The 26151-nt window shown below is 35.1% G+C and overlaps 1 protein-coding gene across 3 annotated transcripts in view; it reads left to right on the forward strand.

Annotated features, from left to right (window-relative positions):
• TBC1D22A (TBC1 domain family member 22A) overlaps window positions 1-26151 on the forward strand; it is a 169922-nt gene that overhangs the window by 116194 nt on the left and 27577 nt on the right. For all 3 annotated transcript variants that reach the window (XM_057417910.1, XM_057417911.1, XM_057417913.1), the window contains one exon: window positions 21197-21292. In XM_057417910.1, coding sequence (XP_057273893.1) covers window positions 21197-21292 — 96 coding nt within the window. The remainder of the gene's footprint in view (window positions 1-21196; window positions 21293-26151) is intronic.

A 26151-nucleotide genomic window follows, 5' to 3' on the forward strand; every position in this document is an offset into this window, starting at 1 on the left:
AGTCTAGGTCATTAACAGAAGATTCTGCAAAGTCAGAGTAATGTTGCAGGTGCTTTTATTGCCGTAAATTTTAGTCTCTGCAAAGGACTTTTTAATGAGGAATTTACCAATTGCTCATTTCAGTGTTAAAATGTAATGTGCATCTGTTTTCTTATAGATGTGTTTGAATTTATATGTGTATGATTTAAACTACTGTGTATTTTATCACCTTAGCTTTTTTTTTTTAAGTTAATCAGCTTGTTGCTATAAATGTTTTTTCCTAATGTCATTTCCAGAAGTTCTGCTAGTATCAATAGAAAAGTGTATTTTATGGAGTTACATCTTCATGAAATGTTTGTTGTACTCACCAGTGCAGGGTTTTTTTTCCTATTTTGTTTGTTTGTTTGTTTGGCCTTTATTCTGCTTCATTGGTTTTGGGATTATAAATAAATCCTGATTCAGAAAACTCCATATTTAGAAAGAGATTTTGAAGATTTGAAGAGGAGCACACGTGGAACTATGCATGCCTGTGCTAAGCATATGGTGTTAACTACAAGCTTAATCTCACACTGTAACCCTGAAACCCATGCCCAGGAGTTCATTATTGTTCTGTAATCAGTGTGTTAACAACCCTGAGAGGTCTTCAGCTCTTCAAGCACTTGTCTTCTTGCAGTCTACCTTTGGCACAGACTAGTTCTTTTGAATGTTATTTACTGAAACCAAGTGTGAGTTATGAGTGCTTTCTTGTTCTTGTCAGTGCAGGATTTGGACTTGTGTTATCTCAACTGCCATTCATTTCCTTCCTTCTGCCATGTCTTTGAGGAGGACCTTGTTTTAATTTAACTTTACTGCTTATTGGATGTACTTAAGCTTAAGCAAGGCATGGAGAGCTGGGCAGGTATGTGTCGCAGTTGTGAGAAGGGACAGAGAATGGCTGTCTGGCCTTGTTTAAAGCAGTCATTTCTTGCTCCTTTCTAAGTGTGATCTGATTCAGTTTTACTGCCCGCATGTGCTAATAACTATTTTTTAGGGTATAATTAGTATAATAGCATAGAATATTTCAGTTGGAAGGGACCTGCAGTGATCATCTAGTCCGACTGCCTGACCACTTCAGGGCTGACCAAATTGTAAGTTTTATTTCTCTGCTATACTAAAAAGAAAAACACCTCTTTGCTGATTTCTATTGATACTTTCTCTTCCTCACATTAGTGGGAAAGGGTGTCACCAAACTACAATGTACTAAATTATAGCACCACTGCAGATGCAATTTTAGCTATATACTTTCACTGAGGAATGTGTTTTGAGGAGTTCCATCCTGAGTTTTGAACTTTTTGCACGCATGATTGAGGTGCAGGAGACAATATTTAAAATTCCTACTGGAAAAGTTGCTGCTTATATCACTGGATCATTGTCGTTCCTCAAGGAAACATCATCAGCTGAGTCACACTCATTATGTTTTAATGTAAATCCAGTATTCCGAGATACCAGTTCATGTTCTCAAAACAGTGTTCAGAAGCCTCATTCACTTGCCATGTCAATGCCTCATTCCTGAGCACAGGCACAGAAGTTTTTCTTTGCTTCTCCAAGCAGGAGTTGGTGCTGACAGATAGTTCACAGCAAAAGATTTCACTGTATTCCTGTTCACTCTAAAATGGACTTTAGAGTGTAGCACACTTTTGAAATAATTTGCTTCTGGTAACACAAAGGCATTTCACAGTCCACAGCACCATCCTTTCTCTTCATCCTTAACAAAACAGCACAGGAATTTAAATAAACTCACATGCAGGGAAGATTATATATTTTTAATACAAAAAAATTAATGGAGGGGGAAAAATCACTGTATCTTGGTAAGGAAAGAGAAGCATAAATAGATTAGTTTTGCGATTATGAATTATGAAATTTTCAGAATGAAAGGATTTGCAGCTTAGTGTTAATTTAAAAGATACTGTCCCAAAGAAGAGTGAGGATAGTTGCTGCATTCTGTTATCTTTCTTCCTTTCAGACACTTTCTTTTATTTTTCAGTATAATTTTGATTGAAATGTTTTAAAAATAGTAGAAATAACCTTTCTAGAGAATAAACTGTTTCATAGCTGGTCAGAAAGACAAATTTATTATAACTAACTGTGGAAATACAATTTTTTGAAAAGCATTTAACAATGTGTTTATTACTAAAAAATCACCAATATACTTGAGCTATAAAGATTCGCTTTCATTATTCTTAGCTTGCTTTCATGGTGGAGTGTTGATGATGTATTCAAAATTGCAGAAATAAAAGCAAATTAGACTCTGAGTGAGTCCTAAAAGCAATTATGAATGATAATTCAGTTTCCTTCTGGAGTTGTTTGATAACTTTGTCAATATGGTCATCTAGATTCTGGAAGCATACTAATAGATATTTCATATTGGACTAAACCACTTATTTTGGCTGAAGCTAATATGCATGACAGTAAATAGGGAAAAGACAGGCTGAACTGCAGAATATTGTACTTAGAGTATCAACAGTTACCCTTTTTTCTTGTTTTCTTCTCTTTATTAAAATGTGAAAGACCAAGTCTATGCTTAGGTACTTGCATCAGCGCAAATAAAAAGAACTTAAGGAGAAGATGAGACATTCTGCATTGAAATTCTGAGTATCTTTCTCACTAGTAGAATAATTATTCTGTCTATCCCTTTCTTCTGACAAATGGAACACAACTGCTGCCAGTTAAGTCTATTAATTGCATCCTTTATATCAACTTCCAACTCTTCCTATTAAACTGTGATATGCTCTATTTAGTATATCATTCTGTAGATATGTTTCTTATCATTTGCACTCAACAGATATTTATTTTCGTCATGCAAGCATTCCTCTGCAAGAGTGAGGGAGTGTGAAAGAGTGTGTTGAGCAGTGTCAGATGAAGCTCATTGCTATTCTAACAGCATGACTGCGCTCCTTTAGGAGGGCATTCAATCCATGGCATTCATTCCCTCACACTGATGTGATAACAGAATAAAGGAGCTTTACAGCTGATTGAAGTCAAGTAGTAGGGCCATTGTAAAGGCTCACAAGAAGATTACTGATGAATACCATTACTGCTGGAGGTTGGACTAGCAATTGTACATGTCCATGCTTTCTTATAGACAGTGAATAATGAAAGAGAGCGCGTGCTAGTAATAATGTATTAGCTATGCTTTCCTTTTCTGGAGAGAAGATGGTGGTGTGCGTTTGACTTCAGACTGCTAAGAATTATATGATAAATGTTTACCAAATTCTGAGAAACCTTCATTTTTAAGTGGTAATAGGAGCTGTGGCTGTACAATTTCTCTAGTTCTGATTATAAGAAAAAAGAAAACTGGGCATGATACTCTGTTTTAGTCTGTGGTTAAAGTTGTTTGGCCACTTCAGGAATTAATGGAAATTCAGTGTTTTTCCCATCTTTTGCACTGAAACATTCACATTTTTCTTCTGATGGGAGACAGATTGAAGGCTTTGAATTTATCACAGTATATTGAACATTCTTTGCTTATAAACAAAGCAGATGGCTGAGATAAAATCACAGACTCTTCTGTGGTTTAGTTTGTCTGAACGTTTTTGAAACTAAAATACTTTGTGCCTTATTGTGTTTTCCTGAAGAGAGGGAGTACATGGGAAAACATGTCAAATTCCCAGTCTGACTCATTTTTTTTTCTGTTATGCTTGTAAGTGATGATGGAAATAGAAAATAGAATAACTTTGCAGAAAGTCTTTCATGTGCAAGTTCTTAACTACCTGTACTACCTCTGACAGGACCCTGGATGCTCAACAAAATTTCATATTGGCCTGAGCTTGGAGGTTGGTTAACACAGCTCTTCCTCTTTCTGCTTGAAAGCATTGCAAAAAACCAATCTTTTTGAATTGTTTAAAGGCTGGGTTTTATTAAGTTAGAATAATTCATTTCTTTACTAGTCACAAAATTGTATTTATGAAAAAGCAGAAATGGAATTTGTAGGCAACACTTATGTCTATTCAGTGCATCTTTATAGGGGGTTGCTTCTGTGTTAATTTCTACACATTTGTGTAGAAATTTCTACACACTTTGTGTGTCCATGTTGGCAAATAGTACAGTTCAATAGGAATGGATCTGCTGAGAGAAACTCTACTATGCAAGCCATGATTTAGTACATGAATGTACATGAGAATGTATTTCAAAAGAATGCTTGGATCCAAACCAAATCGCTGCTGTAGCTGTGCCCTTAAAGACTTTCTGAATCTTGGCAAGCTCCTTGAAGCTGTCTTTGCCTCAACAAGATTTGTTTCATCAAAGTCTGTTTGTTTCCCAGTCGTTTCATCAGTCTTTCTGGCTCTGGTTGGTGCAGGCCCCCATTTTTTTTTCTGTAATTTTTCTTCTAGTCTTCACTGTGGTCACTGGAACTTCCCTTCCTAAGTGTCCTCCATTCTTCTGAAGGGAAGCTCACAAGGGATCTCACTTTTCCTCTGGAGGCTTCATCCTGACCTCCTGGTGGTGTCTGTTTATGAAAAGGAATAAAACCTACACGCATATGAAAAGGAATAAAACCCACACACATATGAAAAGTGTATATCAAAGTGCAATCTTTCACAAAAGTCTTAAATTGGATCATCATAAATATCCATATGATTACTGTACTCTGTGTTGTATAACTCAATATATATTCTGCTGTGTTTGATAGATGACAATAATTAGACACTATGCTGTGATTTTTGTCCTTTATCTGTCTTTGAAAACAATGGCAATAATTCTGTGGATTGTGTTGATACCTCTGAATGAAAAAGGTATTATGAAAAGTAATAAATGGAAATGATGCTTCCAACTTATATTTGCTCTGAATTTGTTTCTAATGGAACTTTTATGAAACACAGTAAATAGTATGGGAAATGCAAGTTTTATGTAGTGACTTAGGAAATAGTAATAATACCTTGAATAAGCTAAATAAATAGAAAAGCTATGCAGCATGTTTTTTTTGCATTCTAGGCAAAAATACATAGATTATTTTGGAGGGAACACATGGTCTAGTAAATAGGACAATAGAAATAACAGTTGAAAGGGCTTTACTTTTTTTCTTTTTTGTTTAAATACTGTCAATTCTTTTTTTTCTCTTTTACTTAATTTTTTTAATTAAAATGTCTATATAATGGCAACCATATTTTAATATGGATATTTTTAAAGTTTTATATAGATTTTGAAAAACAAATCAGCTCAAAAAAACCTGTATCTTCTACTTATCCTTTAATAAATTTTTACACATTGTCTTCAAATACCTTTTCACAAAATTAACAGTAGCTTTTGCATGATTGAGGCTTTAAGTCCTTATAGTCTTCCTGTTTGTTAATAAACAGGTTTTTCTTCTTTCTAACTAGATTCTTTCTTTGTTTGTAGTAATTTATCAAACCTGCAGAAAAGCAGTGTGTTAGTGGGAAAACAAATCAATCTGTCCTTTCTGAAAGGTATAAACAACTTTCATTAATGATGCTTCTTAAAGCTTAGATTGCAGATAGAGGATAGTTCTCTCTTGTGTATGTTTTAATTTCATTTTAATATTTCAGGGAGAATTGCTTTTATGAGGGTGATATGCTGTTGTTTTATTTTGAAATAATCCAACATCCATTTTTTAATAAAATATTTTCATAATTAAGAACTTTGATTTTCTTGATGTTTCCATAAGATAAAATTTTAAATGCATATTGTTGTAGGATACCATATCACTTCCTGAAGTCAGATATTTAGGTGTAGACTAAATGCTTGTATGATGGCAGTATATATATATATTTATTTTTTAATTTGTTTTAGTTTTAAGAGTGATTGTCAATATCATTCCTGAATACCTGCTATGTAAATCAGAGATATGTTAAAGAGGTTTTCAGTTTTCCACTTTTCTGACTTGGAGATTGCCTTCCCTTATGGTATTGAGTCCTGTTTCATTACACATGCATTCTGCATTTCTTTTATTCTATCTGGGCTATGACTTCTTTTTCTTCTTTTTCTTTTTTTTTTTTTCCCCTTCCTTTGTTTTGAACTCTCTTTGTCTCTGGTCCTGTATCCTCTATGGAAGCAAAACACCGCTGCTGGGATCCCTGTAGGCTCTCAGTCAGCAGTGCGTGACAACCTTTACTTCCCGCCTGTTTCCATAGTAGCAGCACCTTGTCGTTTCTCAGAAATGAGTCTTAATTTGGTTTATAGTTTAAGACCTCAGGGATGCAGAGGCTTTTCACAGCCTTCTAAGACTAGGCACGCTTTATTGAGGTAACATGAAAAATAAAGAGCCTTAAAAATGTTTATGATAGTCCTTGCTTTCTGAAAGTTATATGGCAAGTGCAGATTCTTGAAAGGTGTTCAGGATCCACAGTCAGTAGTGAATCGTTAGTCCTGAGAATTGTAAAACTTCTGGAATCAGTCACTTGTTTGACACCACTGTTTCTATCCCTGCACCTGGCCAAGCAGTTTCTGCACGGTTCGGGGAGTCTTCAGGGTGTAAATCTTCAGTGGAACTCTGCCTGAGCACGTTGGCTGGATAGTTAGAGCATGTTTCTTCCAACTAATAGTACTGTACTGCCTCCATTTTGACTGGAATGAGCTACAGACATTGTCAGTCTATGCTGAGCTCCATCTTTCTACAGAGCCATTTTGTGATAGCAGTGATCTTATATACAATCTTTAATACAACCCTGAAAAATAACATGTACAGAGTTTTCCAAAATGGCATTAGATGATTGGTGTTGGCAATCAAAAAAAAAAATCTCTATGCATTTTTTATTTTTTTAAGGTACAGAAAATCTAATTGCAGTAAATATGGTTTATTTTTTATTTATTTTTTCTACATATTTTACCATTTTGATATGAATTTATGTGTTATTTATATTTATTTATATTGATATGAATTTAGGGTTTGGGAATCAAGAAATAATACAGTACACAAAGTAACTGGGGATGAGTAAACTGTGTCAAAAATCTTTCCGCTACATGCCAAATGAAGCTGTATTTGCAGCTTAAATGCTATCTTAAATGTTAAATTTATCTTTGAATACACAGCTTGACATCCTTGTTTCCAACATTTCAGTATATATGCTAGTCAGATTTTAAAGCCCCAAAATTCAGAGTCTTCAGTCTGCATTGTTATAAGAAAAATCATGTGGGAAAAATCTATGTAAATCATTTGAAAAACATTATAAAGCTAAAGAGCAGATCCAGTAAAAAAATTGCATTTTGATGATACATCCACTAATAGATAAACCTATTATTTTAGTTTCTTATTTGGGTACATACTACATTGTTTGGTTTCTGTTGTAATTTTCTACAGGCTGAATTGTTGTTTTGCTAAATATTTGTACATTTCACATTCATTTTGTTGATAAAACTTGTCCTGAAGCCTGGCAGCGTGATTTTTTATGATTGTCTTATTGTTGCTTGTTACAGCATAATAAAAGAGATTTGAGGAAAATTACATGGAAGCATATTTGTTTTTCCTTTTTTAATACTAAAAAACAAATCCAGTAAGAGTCATTTATAACCTCAGTAGGCACTCTTTTGAAGGCTTGAATAAAATAAATTGTAAAACTCTTCTGAAGATTTGGAGCGATGTTTAGGAATCTAATGCAGCGTGCAGTGCCCAGCTTGTTTCAGTAGGACTAGTGTTGTGCTTTTAAATTATTTAGTCAATAGTTCTTGATTAAGGAGATTGTGAAGTACTGTACTAGATGTTAACTCTGAATTTCAGGGGAAAATGCTGTGTTCAGCCAAAAAAAATCATCTAGAAAGCTATTATTTTAATCAAAGTTGTCCTCCCGTTTTGAGCTGCTTAAGGCCATGAAGGTGATGGTTAGGGCACTCTGTTTTGTCTTCTGTTGGAAGCGTCTCAAGATACTGGTACTGAAGATTCATTCCTTTAAATGTCAATGTGGATTAATGGAGAGATGCTCACAAAAGCTGGTGTAAAATGAAAAGGAAGCCATGTTTGCGGAGATCTGTAAGATTTGGACATCACACTCTGGTGATGTCATGTCAAATGAGAAAAAAATTACTATTCACCTTAAGCTGTCAGTATAGAAGAAGCTGTTGTAGAGCAAGGGCTTTTCAAGCAACTCATCTGTGTTGTGTCTGTGATGGAGTAAGGTTATTCAGAAAAAAAACCAATATAGTATTTGTAATACAATTAATAAAACTGTATGCAGGTGGTAGTATCTTCAAATTTGGCTCACTATCTGCCATTATTTTCTTTATTTAAACTGCTGTAGGGTGTTCTTGTAGAAGCTTTTCTCAACAAAGTGCTTGCAGTCTATATACTTAGGAAAGCATTGATGGTCAGTGTATGATACAGCTCAGATGGAGAAAAGTATGAGAGTATTACTGTCTTGTAATTGCTCAGGGCTCTTCAGGGTCAAGACAGATCTTTCAGTTCTATCAGAGTTAACCTCCAGAGAACCTTGATAAGGCAAATTGCAACAACTCCACAGGTGTTGCCATTCCAACCTAAGGCTTTTGTTTCATGCTGCTGTCTTCAATCAGTAATCTGGTGTGAAGACTCATTATTAGTGCAGACTTTCACTTGATTATTCTGCTGTCCACCAGTTTTTGATTTTCAGCATTGAAGATTGAAATCAAAGAGCTTACCTTGATTCAGTGTCCTGAGAGATATTTAAGCACTAATCAGTCTAGGGCATCCATTGACACATTAGCATCTTCAGAACCATAGTGTTATTCCCAGAATATATTTTGGCTAAAGCTAATAAAACCAATTATGTTTAGTGGACGTAAGTTCCCATTCTGATCAGAGTTTGGCAAACCTGCACCCGATCATCACTATTATTCTATTTCTGCACTAACCAGTTGATGAATGGGAACAGAAGTGGTATGAAAAGTATTTTTTTGGATTAGCTTGGTGAGTCTTTTGTATGAAGTGTTTAGGTAAGAAGCAGCTTATTTTATTCATCCAGACAAGATAAAGCTCCTAGTGATAGCTATCAAGTATCTAATGAATTCAATTAAAATACATGCATTATTAACATTTCCAGCTGTGATACTCAGTGCCTAGCAATTTTCAGATACTTGGAATGAGTAATGGTGTGGCTTTTCAGTTGCTTTTGACATGAGCCCTTTCATAAACCTGCAGTTTTGCAGAATCACGGCTGTGTACTGGATGTAGATGAAAAGCAGCTAAGTAGTGTTTTCAGATGTGCTTTTTCTTCTCTTTAATCGGTGAAGATGCTCTTGCATTCAGAGCTGCCATCTTTAGTTTCTGTGGCATTATTAATATGTTAGTTTTAATAGAAGCTGAATGAAATGTAAAGCATGCAGGCTATGGAATGTTGTTAAGCAGTCATATGGTCACAAAAAGCTTGGTGCAATTAGATTGTCATCATGAGACAAGATTGAACCTTCAACCATACTGCCATCCCTACATAGAAACTGATTCAGATAGTGTTACTGTGCAAGGGCACAATATTTTCATGAGTAAGTGTTAAGATATCTGCAGACCTGCAAGTGGTAGAAAATACAAGTTCCAACTATTTCTTAGTCTCTAGAGGAATACTGGTCATCAGAAACTAAGGATTTTGTTGCCAGTTTGTAGACTGTAGCGTGGTTTAGTGATGAGAGAAGGAGGTGAAAAAAGCTAGTGGTATATCTTGGGTATCTTTATAATGGTTGTGTTAGAAACTTGGGTGGTGCTCTTGACTGACGACTTGACTCTTGACTCTTGACTAAGCTTGCAAAGATCATTATGGACAAGAAAGAAAAGCAATAGTTCATGGTTATTACTAAATACCTTTTTGGTATCTCTGTTTCTACTATCTTATCCACTTATCTTCTTAGCCAACAAGACTACTTGTTAGAAAATGTGTGACTCAATGCAATACACGTTTGTTCATTCTGAGTTCTTATGGTGTTTGTCACTGGACTGCTTTTCTTGAAAATTTAGTTATTACTAAGAAGAAAATCAGTCTTAGAATACACAAGGTTTTTTTATGAAAGTCATTTTATGTTCAGAATCATAGAATCATAGAATAGTTAGGGTTGGAAAGGACCTAAAGATCATCAAGTTCCAACCCGCCTGCCATGGGCAGGGACACCTCACTCTAAACCATATCACTCAAGGCCTTGTCCAACCTGATCTTGAGCACTGCCAGGGATGTAGCATTCACAGCTTCCCTGGGCAACCTATTCCAGTGCCTCACCACTCTCACAGGAAAGAATTTCCTCCTTATATCCAATCATCTAAACTTCCCCTGTTTAAATTTTAGTCTGTTACCCCTTGTCCTGTCACTACAGTCTCTAATGAAGAGTCCCTCTCCAGCATCCCTATAGGCCCCCTTCAGATACTGGAAGGCTGCTATGAGGTCTCCATGCAGCCTTCTCTTCTCCAGGCTCAACAGCCCCAACTTCCTCATCCCGTCTTTATACGGGAGGTGCTCCAGTCCCCTGATCATCCTCATGGCCCTTCTCTGGACTTGTTCCAACAGTTCCATGTCCTTTTTATGTTGAGGACATCTAATAAGAAATATTCCAAAAACTTGAATGCAATACATATTTCATTTATGTAATCATCTCTTCAATTTGCAGAAGAGGGAGTTTGAGGACTGTAGACTTTCTATTCACTGGTCAAGAACTCAATAGCATCTTTATTGGATGACTCTTTACTCAAATGAAAAGTAACTTTTATTGCAGTCAAAGTGCCAAATTTTGTCCAACAAGGCACATATATGAGCCACCCTATCTGGAAGTGACGTATTGTGACGATGTTTTTTGGTTGCATGTTGGCAGTGTGTCAGTAAGGATTTCCATGTTATTTGCTGAGAAGTTCAAATAAGCAACTATTGGTCTTTAATACTTTTAGAGGTTGGTTTTGTCTTTCAGCATAAATATGTGGTATCTATTTGTACAGTTATCCAAATTATTTTTTTCAGTTGTGAAGTGTTAAGCGAACACTTTTTATAGGTCTGCTTCGAAGAATTAATTTAATAACTTTTATTAAAGCTTATAATATGATAAAGCTAAAGCAAATTAATAAAACATTTATACTACTATTATACAACTATTTCAGTATCTTTGAAATATGGGGGCTAAAAGCTCTAGTGGTGTCTTGAGCATGGATTATGTATTTCAGCAAAGTGTGATAACAGATGAGTATCTGCAGAAAAAGATATCATTGTGCTTCCTTTAATGAACTAACAGTTTCATACAAAAACCCCAGCAGTCCTATTGTTTAGAAGAAAGGGATACATGTAAATGAGGCCAGTGCTGAAATTTTATTTAAATAATGCTGACAGTTCTTCTGTTGTGTCCATTAATTAATTTCCCAGTATCAAGGTTCTCTGGGAATGAACTGCAAAAATAATTAGAATGATACTTGAGGTAAATAGTTTAGAAATTCAAAAGGCAAAATAGGGAATTAGCTTAGTAAATATTTGTCATACTGCTTATTTGTATTCATTTTTGAAATCAAGTTATTGCAGAAGTATGATTCAGTTTTGATTCATATGATCCGCTGAAGTTCTGCTCACAGGTGGAAAAGTTGCCGTATTCTTTTTTAATCGTGCCTTGTTCTTGTTTGAAATCAGTAGTCTGCTTAAAGCAGGTTAACATTTTATGTAAAAATATTTTTCCTTACAACAAAATTCTTCAGAATTAAATCAGTTGTGGCATATTTTTCCTAATGATCTGGGTTTAGTTTTTGCATTGTAAGGTGAATCTTATCTTTAAGTAAAATTCCGTGAATAATAGCGATTTTATTGTAACACAGCTTTGCTTCTTTCCACCACATTTTTTGGCTAACTAATTGGTGTCAAGTCATTTCTTGAGAAAGAATTTCAATGTTTAAGTTTAAATTAAATCAGTGATTTCAGATAGAAAGAATAAGGTCTTGATAAAAAGGAAACTTCAAAACAAATTTCTTTCCAGCTGGACAACCATGTCTGAACAGCTGAAGCCCAACTTTAAGCCTAGCTTAAAATAGAAGTAATCTTCTAAGTAAATGTTTTCTCTGTCATTGAATGAAGGTAAAACAAAGATGAGATTTTAATTTTGGTATCCCAAATGTGAATACCTTTGAAAATATTTTCTGAGGAGGTTTTCACTCAAATCTGCTATGCAACCTATTAAAAAATACCCTGCAGCTTTTTGAAAGCGTTTTCTTCAACTTCACCTATTGTGTGGGCATCTAGTCTGTCACTTTTGGATTTATCTTCATCTTTCTGCTCCTCAATCTTTCCATAACAATGCAGTTGATACTTCTATAACTTCTCTAATGGAAGAAGGGTTCTCTACTGGTGTGGAGCATCTGAATAATTAAAGACGCAAAATTAATTTTCTGGGAAATACCTGTTGAGTTAGACTTTCCAAGTGTATGCACGCTTTTGAAAAAACTGTTGGTGATGTCATCTTCTCATAGCGTCTTACAACTTCTGTCATCTGCCTAAGGAGTGTAGGGAAATGTATCCTTCAGCTTTATACTCATGAATGAAACAAAATATATTGTAAGCTTGAGTTTCCTGCTGAAACAGGAAGTAAAAGACCTGTTTACATAGAAATTCTCTTTTTTTTAAGTCATTACTCAGTGCTGTAGCTTGATGACATAATTAGGAACCATATTAATGGCTCTGATTGAAATACTTTGGTTTATAATACATTAACCACGATGAACAAAAGATAATATAGCTGTAAGTAGTCAACCACTTTCTAAAACGTAAACAGTGTAAATTATCCACCCTTATTGATGTACACTTGCTATGTTATATGACTTCCTTGTTAAGCCACTGAAATCAGCCTGGAGTAGTTCCATTAGTTTTACTACTGGTTCTGATGTTATCATCTCCAAACAAGTTAAAATTTTTTGATCTTACACAGAAGAAAAACTTGCAGAAAGTTATTAAATAAATATGTATATTAGATTTGGGGCTTATATTTCATCCCTTACCATTATGTTGTTTTTTTTGTTGGCTAAAATGGCAGTGACTGATTATCACTGGTAGAATTCATGCTTACATTGCCATATTCCCGGTCTTTCATGTTCTTCCTAGCTGTAACTAGTAGGTAGAATGGAAGCTGTTTGCCTTTTGCTTTGTAGGAATTCAAAGTGGCAAATTAAGTAATATTTTCTCTTGTAACTACAAAGAATTAACAAAGAACTCTTCACTGCAGGTGAGAGGAGGCTTATTAACATGGGAAATTAGAGAAAAGAAATCAATAAGCTTCTGATAGTTTCACTATGCATAATTCTTCCATGTATATCTAGATTCTTTTCAAAGTAATGTTGGAAATAAGTGTTGCAAAATGTAATTGGGTAGAGTTCAGTGTAACCTGTGTTTGTATTGATGGCATTCTTCAAGAAAACTGCCCTACTCTAATTTTTTCTGTAAATACCTAATTCAGCAACACAGGACTATACAGGAGTTGCATAAGAAGTTCTATGCCTTTGCTAAGGTCTAGCAAGGTTCCTGTATATGAAGATAACAGACCACCACCCATGAGGAGAAAAATAACTATAAAAGGAAACCCCATTTCATACTGGATGTGAAGGTACCTGTTGTAGTTTAAACTGGCAGGCAGCTAAGCATCACACAGCTACTCACACAGTCATACCCTGTGGAAGAGACCTGGGAAAAAGGTAAAAATTGTGGGTTGATATAAAGTCTATTTAATTGGACAGAAAAGGAAGGGAAACTAATAACGGTAAGAGAATATACAAAACAAGTGATGCACAATGTGATTGCTCACCATTCACTGACCAATGCCCAGCCAGTCCCTGAGCAGTGATCATCTCCTCCCAGCCAATTCCCCCCAGATTTATTCTTGAGCATGACATCATATGGTGTGGGATATCCTTTGGGTCAGTTGGGCTCAGCTGTCCCGGCTGTGTCCCCTCCCAGCTCCCTCTGCCCCCCCCACCCCCCAGCCTGCTCGCTGGTGGGGTGGTGTGAGGAGTAACAAAACAAAATCAAAAACATCAGTGTGTTACCAGCATTATTCTCATCCTAAATCCAAGGCACAACTCTATACCGGCTACTTGTTGAAAATTAACTCTCTCCCAGCTGAAACCAGGACAGTAAGTCACTTGACATTCTGGTCATGATGAACTCTTAAAAAACTTCATGATGAGTTCTTGAAATGAACCAAACGAGAAACACTGACTTTTTTTCACCATAGTTTATTCTGGAAAAACCAAGGCAAAAAAGTCAAACACACTCTTGAAGTTATTTTTCATTCCATTTGAATTGAATATATTTGCAAGTGAAGATGAGAGTAATTTAAGCACTGTTCTCAGAATGCAAGCTAATACGGAAATTGTATGAAAGATGCTTCTTAAAACTAAATGATTAGTGGGAGACTGGGTAAATAAGTAAATAGTAATTAACAGTAGCATCCATTTATATTTGATATTGATTAATAATCTTATCCTGAATTTTTGCAGGCCGCATGGAGCATTCTAACAGGGCAAGACATTGATCCAAAAAAATAATTTCAGCAACGGTCAATGTTCCTTGTGGCTGGAATTTCATGGCAGAGGTTTCTATCTCAGGGCCATTACAGATTTTAAAGTGCTATGAAATGTGTTTTGATCAGATTTTCTTTTAATGCAAAGGTTAAACCAGTCCTAAATTTTCATATTAACTGATGAATGTTTGCATTAGAAACAGCTACCTATAAGCCTTACCTATAGTAAGGTGGGTTTTTTTCTTGTTTGTTTGGGTTTTTCTTAAGAATAAATGATCCAACTTAGTTGCTGTGTTTATTATCAGATTAGATTTAGTTTAGCCAAGTTCTGTTGTGTTGGTCACTTCTTGCTTTTAGGATCATCCCCTTGGGAATAGTCATGGTGAAACAGAGACAATGATAGAAGACAATCCAAAATGTGCTAACTCACCAAAAATAAATATTTTTAATAGGTATTTTTATCTACAATTGTAAAATACTTTTAAATGTGTCATGACTAAAATTTGATTTTGTAGCACCACAGAATAATCAAAATTTCATTATATAAGTGACTAAAACTGATAGGCGAATGAACGTTATGATCTTACATGAGTTGGTAGGCTGCTGTGTACCATGAAGATAGTTGTAGTTCTTGCAGTATTACAACATATTTTAGAATGAAGAGATTTAGTGTCATCGTGAGAACATATGAGAGTGTTCTCTAAACTTAATATTGTTTCACAATTAGTAAATATGACATTTTAAGAAAATGTTGTCATTACTTTTGTAGTGAGAAATCACACCTTGCAAAGTTTTAAGAGCCAGTGGACATATGCACCTGGTCGCTGTAGCCTGTTGAGCTCGCTGAAAGCTGTAGAGAAGGTTTTTTGCTAAAGGTTTTTAAAGAAAAAGCATGCCTGTGAAATTTAATGGATAATAACTGTCCAGAGATTAAAAAGATGTGGTAGGAATAAGCAGGCAGGTTTCAAAATTAAAGGAAATCACATGTAATTCTTTTAAAATCTGTGATGATACATTAGCTGTTTCTGCTGAAGTGATTTGGAACAGAAAACAGGAGTGAGACAGCAAAGTTTGCTGACAACACCATCCTATGGAGAGTGGTAAAGTGATAGCAAGGAGTAGTAAGGCTTCATGTTGCTGTGAACAACCAGGCAGTAAATAACAGCTGAAATTCCATGTGGACAAATATAAAGTGATATTGTGTGTGTGTTTGGCACAATCCTAAATTAACCGGTGTAACTGCGGGCTTCAGGTTAGCTTTCTGCACTCCAGCGCGAGAGGAAAGTAGAAGCTCAGTAGCAGTCCAAAAAGAAAAAAAATCAAAATCTAGGAATAGCTGGAAAAGGAAAGGAGAACAAAATATTATGCAGCTATGATAATTATGGTCTTTTTGCATTTTACATGCTGTATACAGTGTCGACCTTATTTCAAAATCAGAAAAGTACACGAAAAGATGCTTAAGAAGGCTGAGCAAAGATGGTGGAGCTGGTATATGAGCAATGGTGGAATAGACCAAAAAAAATCTAGTCTGTAAAATAGAAGGAAAGATGAATGGACTGAAGAAGGTGAATAGGAAGTGATTATTATTACTCTCTTTCAATGTGATAACTGAGCAGCTTTGCATGAAACTAGCAGGTGCTGGGTTTAAAAACAGCTGGTTTAAAACAGACATGCTATAGAGCATGCACTTGCCTTGTGGAATTCTTTACTACAAGACTTTATGATTACCAAAAAAGGTTACTGTTGCAAAAAGCTTTGGGCATATTAGTAAAGAAAATAGACCTATTCTACAGCTTGTGTAAGGACATTTTTAAACATGGGATCATTGAAAGTTGACAGGATATTCTGGGGAGGTACTGCTATATGCTTGCACTCTTATAGGCTTAGTTGTCTTAGACCAATGCTGTTGGTCATTGCTATTGGAAGATAGCTACCCTGATGGATTTCTCCGTAGTGTGCTGGTGCTGTGTTTCTTCTCAGACTGGAACTCTGAGCCACAGTTTTGACAGTGGATTGAGTCTGTGCCTAGGAAGTCAGAGCACCTGGCTAATGGAAAAGGCAAATCATGGACAAGCAGCCAACACATTCCACATTCCATAATGATCCTTCACTGGCTTCTTTTTCTGCCATAGATTGCTTAGATAATGTTGGAAAAAAAATACTTAAATCTTTTTACAGCTAAGCTATCTCCTCTTTGTATTGTAATAAAAACAGAGTTGCTTAAAGTTGCTTTATTCACCTATAAAGAAGTCCTTGTGTCTGAGCCATTATTTGCATGTGAAATATGGTGGTTTAATACCTAACCTTGGCACAATTTCATAGTTTTAATAATTGTAAGTACTTAAAAAATAATCATGCATTTTATTTATCAACAAATATAATGCCATGAGATATTATTCTCCTTAAATACTGAAGTATCCAGGGTATGTGAAGCAGGTTAGACTAGACAATAATCGATCTAGTCATACAACAAAATTTGCATTCTTTCAGTGACTGTCTAATTCAAGAAGTTGGGGAAGTGTAGTGTGCAGAATGCCTTTCATTTCAGCTACAGAGGAGATCCAGCATTTGCAGGGCAATGAGATATTTGTGATGTTAACAATCTAAATGATTTTTATAGATAACGACAGATGGTTCTTAGATAATGCGCTCTGAGTCGTTTGTAATATGTTCAGAATAAGTCTTCTGGAAGGTTGTACATCTGTCTTGAGATCTTTTGTTAAAATATTTAAATCAAGGTCATTGTTTATATTTTATTTTAAATAGCTTTTAGCTGGTAGTCTACATTTCTTTACATTTAGAGATCAAACTGTTTGCAACTTCAAAAGCTACAAATGGAAAGGTATAATAGGTAGCAGGTGTTAGAAAAGGCAATTACGCATTAGCTGTTTTACTCAATTTCTAAAACTGTCTAAAACTATCCATTGGAAATACTTTGTAGCCTAGACTTATCTCTGAAGCACAATGAATTCTTAAATCTTTAGGGGGTTATGTATTTTTTCTCTAATGAATTGCATATTTAAGCCTATTTGGTTTCATTTAAAAGAGCTGAGGAAAATTGTATTGGAAAAAAAAAGGGTTGAACAGAAAAATACCAAGAAAAAGTATGGGTTGTTACATACTTGCAGATATTTTTTCTGCAATTTCTCAAAATATTTTCAACTTACAATGTTGCAGTTCTGGGCTTTTTTGATTTTAATTTTAATATTTTATTTTTTTTTAAGCTGGTTATCTTGACTTTCTGGCTATGCATTTTCTTGATTATGTGATAATAGAATAAATTCTTGGGTGTAAAATCAGGATCTTGGGTTAATATCAGAAGAATGAACACTCTGATGATCTAATTTGACTGCCTATGTAACATTGTTGAGATCAAAATAAACAATTTTGCCAACAGTTCTGCAAATTGACTTTTAAAGTGAAAATGCTGCTTTGAGACAGATTTCTTTAATCCTGCTTCCTTCTCTCCCATGCTTGTAAAGGATTTGTATAATGTTGGAGGAGTGAGGAGAAGAAAAGAAGATCAGTATGTATTAATATCAAACCAAGTTCCTTTCAGTTCATCATATCATAGAATGGTTTGGGTTGGAAGGAACCTTAAAACTCATCCAGTTCCAACCCCACTGCCATGGCAAGGACACCTTCCACCACACCAGGTTGCTCCAAGCCCAAGCCAACGTAGCCTTGAACACTGCCAGGGATGGGGCAGCCAGAGCTTCTTTGGGAAATCTGTTCTAGTGTCTCACCACCCTCACCATGAAGAGTTTCTTCCTTATATCTAACCTAAATCTACCCTCTTTCTTGCTTATGTAATGTAGTTAAAGAAATGTAATAATCCAATACATAAAATATCCTGACCAATAATTTTTTTAATGAAATTTTAGTCCTTATAGACTATTCAGTCTTTCTACTTCTTCATCTGTAAAAATAATCTTACTCTTTCTTAAGCTACTGTCAGCAGTATTTCTATACTTTTCCTCCATCTTGTAGCTATCATTTTTTTTTCTTCCCTGTTTTCCTGTTTGATTTCAAATGCTCAGGCAGCTGCCACGCTCTTCAGCTCCCCATTCTTTGAAGTGGCGCTAAACACAGTTCAAAATTCACCAGGTGACAGTGAACTGAGCCAGTTCTCACTATGCCAGAAAGTCTTCACCGTGACAGTGCATCCTTCAATGTTGGCTTCTGGCAAATGTGTTGATGTTTTCTTGTACAGACTGTTGACAGGTTAAAAGTGAGAAATTGGTTGCAGTTCAGTGCTGAGAAAAAGTAGACCACAAGTACTCTTTCTATACTTAATTTAAAAAAAAATTAAATATTTTTTCTCATTTTAGAGATGAATGTTCTATCAAAGTAAAGTATTATCAAAGGCTGATTTTTTAAAATATCGCATGTTCTATACCTTTACTTATACAATAAAGTAGGAAGAGGGTTGTTTTCTTAGAATTGGCTTTCTGTATTTTTTAGAGTTGTGTTTGATTATTTAAATGTTCCACAATAGTATCTGATATGTTAAATGGTAACAGCACTTTGCTTACAAGTGTGTCCTCTTGAGATACCATTTCATGCTTTTATATATGTTAGCTTCCCACCCAAGAGAAATGCCAGCACTAAAGTGAAAGACATGGATTTTTCAGGAGGATTGTAGTGAGTACATGATTCTGTAAAACTCTAATATTGTAAGTTGGACTTTGGTCTGTTTTCTGATTAAGACAACCTCTAGAGAGAAGTCTAGTTAAAATTACCATATGCTTTGTCTGTCCTGGGATTTTACAATGTTATTCAAGTCATGTTATTCAAGTCCAGCATTTTTCTAGATAAGCCCAGCCTGTAGCTTAGAACCACGCAGCCATGAGCTCACTCTCCCCTTTCCACCTGCCCTCTGGGTGGGATGGGGAGGAGAATCAAAAGAATGCAAACCTCACAGGTGGACATAAGAACAGTCCAATAAATAAAGTATTATACAAAACCACTACTACTACCACCAATAATAATAATAATGTTAAGGGAAATAACAAGGGAAGAGAATATAAAACTAAAAATGGAAAGGCAAAAAACCCCAACAAACACAAGTGATGCACAATACAATTGCTCACCACCTGCCAACCAATACCCAGCCTGACCTGAGCAGCAATTTGCCCCTTCCAGGTAACTTCCCCCAGTTTATATACTGAGCAGGACGTGCTGTGATATGGAATAACCCTTTAGATAGTTTGGTTCATGTATCCTGTCTCTGCTTCCTCCTGCCTTCTTGTGCCCTCTCTCCTCACTGGCAGAGCGTGAGACTTGAGAAGTCCTTGATCAGGTTAAACATTACTTAGCAACAACTGAAAGCATCAGTGTGTTATCAGCATTGTTCTCAGACTAAAGTCAAAAACACAGCACTGCACCAACTACTAAGAAGGAGAAAAATAACTGCTACAGCTGAACCCAGGACAATTCTATAATCAGAGTCTTCCTTTTCTACTTCCAGAATTAACTAATTTCTATTTTCAGTTCCAACACTTTTAAAATTAAAACTCCTCTGCAAATAATTGGTTTATCTGTTTTCTTGGTTCTTACCAGTTTGGTGGACAAGATGATCTTTTGTTTCTGTTGCTGCTACCATGGTGTTTGTATCAACCCCTTGTAATGTACTGTGTACTTCCATCAGTCAAGGGTATGGGAGAAGGAAAAGTAGTAGTAGGAGAATATTTTTCCTTCTCCACTTGTGATAATGGCAAGGTTACTCTATTGCACTGTCTTATGTGGTTATTTTAAATCCCATGCTCTTCTGCGTGAACAGCAATAAAATACATATTTTCTCATGTTATATTTTAATAAGAAGTTGTTTCAGTTCATTTTACTTAGCAGAACACAGTGTTTTTCTAAGAAGTAAACTGCAGTTTTGAAATTACCAGTAGAGAAATAGGAAAACAAATTTGCTCTGCTTTCAAAGCACTGCAATTTGATATTAAAAATTATTTAGATATCAGCATTTAGGTATCCCTACATTTGTCAGATTATGTAGCTTAATTTTGTAATTATTATTTTTAAATGTTATTTTAATTAGATTTTACATAGCTTTCGTTCACAGTCATCACATTGATAATTAAATATCATAATTATTTTTTCAGTTCTCAGTGGTGTAGAAAATAAAATCTAAGATTAATTTGGTAACACTGGAAAACTTAAAAATAGGATCGCAGATTCTCCTAAACTCTTAGGTATACTTATAAAATCTTAATTTCTGGGGGGAGTTTTACAAAGTGACAGAATCTGCTGACTTGAACTAGAACAGAAACTTGCAGATCTGAATACAAATCTGAGTTGTAAATATTTTATGTTAGAATTAATAGATTTTTTCCTTTACTAAAACCCTTTGGTTCAGTCAGTTATGTATTTTTGAAATACTTAATAAGGTTCGATAGCAAAATTTATAATGGAAAAGCTAGTAGTAGTAAGAGTTTGCTCTTAATAATGGAGATAAAGCGTATGCTCATGCCGCATTGTTAAACTAGACAGTACTGTATTTCATGCCAGATGTAAGTTAATGGATAACATCAGAAATTGGAAACACATCTGGAAAGAATTAATTTAAATATAAGAAATGGATGTACACCTCACCTTGATTTTTTTTTTTTGTGGACAATAGCTATGAATAGGTTTGGCATAGGTGAAATGCAAACATGTTTATAATACAGAGAGAGATTTGACATTTGTAGTTAGAAGTGAATGCCATAAAAATACACTTGGGGTATATGGTGATCAAAAGTAAGTTTTGTGTATTGAAAGAATGATATATTTTTATCTTTTCCAGTCTGAACCAGAGGGTTTTTCTCACTTCCACTTGTACGTCTGTGCTGCCTTCCTTGTCAGGTGGAGGAAAGAGATCCTGGAAGAGAAAGATTTTCAAGTAAGTGAAAGGGGATATTTTTCAAGGACATGGTGGTATTTATTAAATTTAGCTTCCTAGTGTTACTTGGAGATGGATTTATGACAAAATACCAGCAGTTGCAGCAAGACTGACGATATCTGTTAGAGTTGCTCCAGAACTGTTAGACCTGAAGTGATGGACTATAAGGAATAGGAGATGCATTTTCTTTGTCTGCTCTGGAAAAAAAAAAATGCTGTTTTAACTGAGAGAAGCTTTGAGAAAATGATTTCTGAAGATGCTGTTGCAAGCAGAGCCTTGGTATTTCACAAAGAGATTTTTCTGATAAGGTAATTGGATATTTTTTAATGTATTTATAGTTTTTCATTTGTATAAATAACAGCACACTCTAACAACGTGATTTTCATTCTTTCAAAAAAACCTAGGCAAGCTGTCTTTTAAAATTAGGAGTCTGTTTTTCAGTAGGAAATAAAAGGGTTGTAAGACTATTCACTTCAGGTCCCTGCATTTCAAAACCTTACATTTTTTCAGCAAAGAGCATATCAGGGAATTGTTTGGAATGGAATTTGAATGTGATAAATGGGCAAATAATTTGCATATGCCTGTAGAAGTTCAATTGTGATTGTGAAGTGGTGACAGTTCACTTTCATAGAAACACCATATATTGCATTTTACCCTATGATACGCATGCAATGCCTGAAAGGCATTTACGTCCTGCTTACAGGCTGACTGCAAGCAAACCATGCTGCACAGCCACCACCATTGCCTGCCTCTGGGAAATTGCCTGTTACCAGCTTGTTTTCTCTCCATCTGACTGAACTCTGTTGCCCTGTACAAATGAACCATTGTATAAATTTGTGTATCACTTCAATCTATTTTATCTTTCATCATAAAATGATTTATTCAGAGCACTTTAACTGCAGTTGCCTATCTTTGCAATAAAGAAGTGCCTAAGGGCACAACTAACTATAATTTATCCTACTTGTTAACACTGTCAGATTTTCTCAATTTATAGTATTTTATCAAAAACAACTTTAATGTTGGCAGCCATGCCTCTCAACTACCAATGTTCACAATGTTAATCCTTCCTATTAAATTTTTCCTGTTGATTTCCTGCACCAATTTAATAATTCTCCACTTTTTCAAAGTCTATTGCAAGTATGTTTAAAATAAATAATAATCTGGGGTGTAATACTATGAAGATTTGTTTTGTTCTCCTTACATATTTTGAGATTTTTTTTTTTTACTTATTTAATAATTAAGGTATTTATTTGTGGTTTAATTTCTTTATAGGCTATGGAAACTAGACTATGAAGTACGTAAATCTGGAACACATTTATCAGACTGCTTTAGCTTGCTTACAACTTAGAAACATAATTAGTAATTTTGAGGATCCGTAGCACTAGTTTTATCACAATCGGATGTTATCACTAGAAGACTTGCCCTTCTTTATTGTGTAACATGACCTTTTAAAATTACTACACTAAAGTGTTATTAGTTCTCCAAATGATGCTTCTCTCCCACAGGCAAGAATAAAATTCATTATTCTTCTGGTTTGTTAACAGTAGCTGTAGACTGTTGCCTTGGCTTCAAAGTGGTAGCACAAGCAATAGGTATTTACACTGGAATATTGGGAAGTTCAGTTTGTGTTGTTGGGGTACTCTAACTGCATTGAATTCACATTATTAAGAAGTCATAGCTATAGTACATTTTCTGCTGCATTTTTTGTTCTGTAAGCTGTATCAAGAATCATGGAAGCATGCATCATCATTTCTCTTGCTTATGCATATGATAGAGGTAAGTCTTTTGACTTCCCACAGGTTAAGCCAGTTCTCTATGCCATGTCTTTATAAATTGGTCCTGCCTGACTACTGTAAAATAGAGTACACTGGAGAATGAGGATAACTATTTCAAACTGCAGTGTCCCAAGAGAAAATATTTGATTTTAGGAAGCTGAGCAGAGGAGAAATGACAAATGCTTTTGTTTTGCTGTGAGTTTATAGTTGCTTGTATTTTGTCCTGCTTAATATAGGTATTGGTAACCTCTTTAGTAAACTTTGATCCCGTTTTGAACTTTGCTATTTGATGCCATCAGCTATGTGATGCAATGCTATGTAACGAGGGCAAAAATTATTACATGCTATTTTCAGGTTTTACAGGGTCACTTTTTGATAGCAGTGAAACTATGCTGATATGCTTCCAGGTAGACATTTTAAATATTTCATGCCCATGTACAATATAAAGATTAATTCTATAGAAAAGAATGATAGTGGTTTAGTTCTAGTTAGAGCTTGTTAATCTCCCGTAGTTATCACTTCTTGAGAGAGACAGTCTGCTTTACCTACATAGGATGCCTCACAAACCCAGGTGCAGAAAGCTCATTTGTGTAGCGATGTAGCTCTACTCATACTTCAGATTAAAAGTTTTTACTTGATATGTGGGGAAACAGAGAACAGAATGGGCAGACAGTAAATGGAAGACCTTTTAACGCTGGATTACATGTTCCTTTGTAACCCATGTGATGTTTGATACGATCAAATGGGTCATTCTTGCCTTATGACACTTCTGTCGATGGTATAAATATTCTGTGTTAATTCACTGATTTCATACTAGTGTCAGATTATAAAAAAGAGAAAAAGCACTAAATTTACTATGGATACAAATACAATATTTTTTAATGTGATAAAACATGTCTTGCTGTGCGAATGAAGCATATGAAATTAATTCAGTTTTTACTATCTAAGCTTAAGTAATTAAAGATACAAGTAATGAAGACCTTTCTATTCATCAGCATGTTTTAGACTTTGACTTATTGTCATTCATTTTCCTAAAAACAGCCGTAATTCTAAATTTTTTCTGAAATCTTGGGTTGTGAATGGTTAATGCTAAAATATTCAAGCATGGTTTTAAGCACATTTAGAATTAAAATATTAATAGAAAACATGGCTATTGAGTTTATTGTTACCAGATATCTGAAAGTTTTGTAAGGAAACAAGACTTCGGGAACTAGATCAGCTGTCAAACTGAATGTAAGCTAATAGTAATGTTGGACTGATACTGGTTTATCTGTTAGATACTAAAGATATAGTCCAAATTTTCAGTTTAAGTAAGTCATCATTTTATTGACATAACTGAGCTATAAAGATATATTCAATATGTTGTAGTAAGGAATCTGTCTTGCAGATTTTTACTTTGTGATTTGAAGATACAAGCATTTCTCTCTGTTTAACAGACATTTTCACCCATGCTGTCATCAGCTCACATCTTTATTACTGCAATGTCCTTTTCTTTGGCTTTGACAAATGCATTTTTGCTTCATTTAAATTCACACTGACTGCAAAGAAGCTATAAAGATCACTTTTCAGTCCATCATTTTTTCTTGCTTTGCATCTCCTTTAGCTCCCTTTCCTTTATAGCACCAAGGAAAACTTAGACATTTTCTCTCCCAAGGCCTTTAATGGACTAATACTGACACCTTACATGTCATCTCATATTCAGTGTTGAGATGCTGACTGCCAGTATATCAGCTGGTGATGACAGCCTCATCACACGCTTAAGCTTGCAAGAAAGTATCTGTGCTATCTCCCAGATAGACTGTCTCACTTAAATGGAGCACCTAATGCAGATACTCTGTTACTTTCTTCTAAATCTTTATGTAAGTTCTGTTTTTCTGCAATACCTAGAATAGACCCGACAGGTAGGCTTCTGCCTGTTAATAGCACTTGCAAGCACATTGACTAGTTTGGGGTTGCTTCTTTTTACTTTTCTGTGAATTTATTGTCTCTTGGTTTATACTTGAGCCATAAAATCTTCAGGGTAGTGACTGTCCTTTATTCTGATTTATACATTCTTTAAAATAATGATTTTGTAATTCTATTTTGTAGAAATACTAAGGAGTAAGCCATAATGCCCTCATGACTAAAAGGAATGTGTGCCCAATTGCTTGTCTTATTAAAATTTAGATAAGTGCTCTTGATTTTTGCCAAACGTTTAACTATGGTGAAGTATTACAAGCTAATGTTAGTTGAAATAATAATGTGAACCATCATCTTTCTACATCATATGATCAATAAAATTTAAAGGAAATGAGGGTTGTTATTACTTATGTGAATGTTTATGCCTTGTGAAGTTGTTGTCAGCTTTATTCTTAGATTTAATCTTAGGTTTTGCATGTGGTAGTTTCAAGAGGGATGCCTGTTTCATGGGATAGTGACACGTTTCACAGTGGAAACTTCTGAAAGTCAGCTACAGGTTGGCTTTGAAGTGCATCTTCAGCTCAGTGATGGAGTGAGCGCTGTCAGTACCTTTGGTTTGTTTTGCCTTTCCTTCCCTCTTTAATAACCACTTAATTAGAATCCGCACAAGGTTCAAAGACTCAGTGCTACCTACCACACTTCCTAATTCCTGAGATTTAAGTCCCAGCTCACTTAAGTACTTTGCCCCTTCTTTGAAATAAAATTAGAGATGGTCCAGGTTAGTGTCTTCTGATATCGGTAAGAATACACTACCGGTTTTTCAACCCTCATTTAGCACTTGAGCTTGCCCTTTTAGTCTTTTTCCTTATGTTTGTCAGCATTTTTTGGGTGCAAAGACACCCAAAAAATGGGTGGTCTGTTTTCTGCCCATTAGATTTATTAGATTTCAAAGTTCCTAAAGCATTATGTTATTCCATGAAATAGAGGAATAGTGCTCTCTTTTTATGAGTGAACCCTTGGCATCTGAAGGTTAATGGCTTATGTTGCTTCAGGTGTAATCTCAAATTTAAAGAAAAAAAAGAGAAAAAAGGTGTATTTCTTGCAGAGGATTTCACACCTATATTAAATGATATTAATATTCAACAGGAAAGTCTGAATTAATCAGAGAAATCTAAAATCAGAGCT

This window comes from Pezoporus wallicus, unplaced genomic scaffold, assembly GCF_028554395.1.
Source record: "Pezoporus wallicus isolate ANWC-B61680 ecotype Strahan unplaced genomic scaffold, APGP_CSIRO_Pwel_v1 contig_5542, whole genome shotgun sequence".
Taxonomy (NCBI): Eukaryota; Metazoa; Chordata; class Aves; order Psittaciformes; family Psittacidae; genus Pezoporus; species Pezoporus wallicus.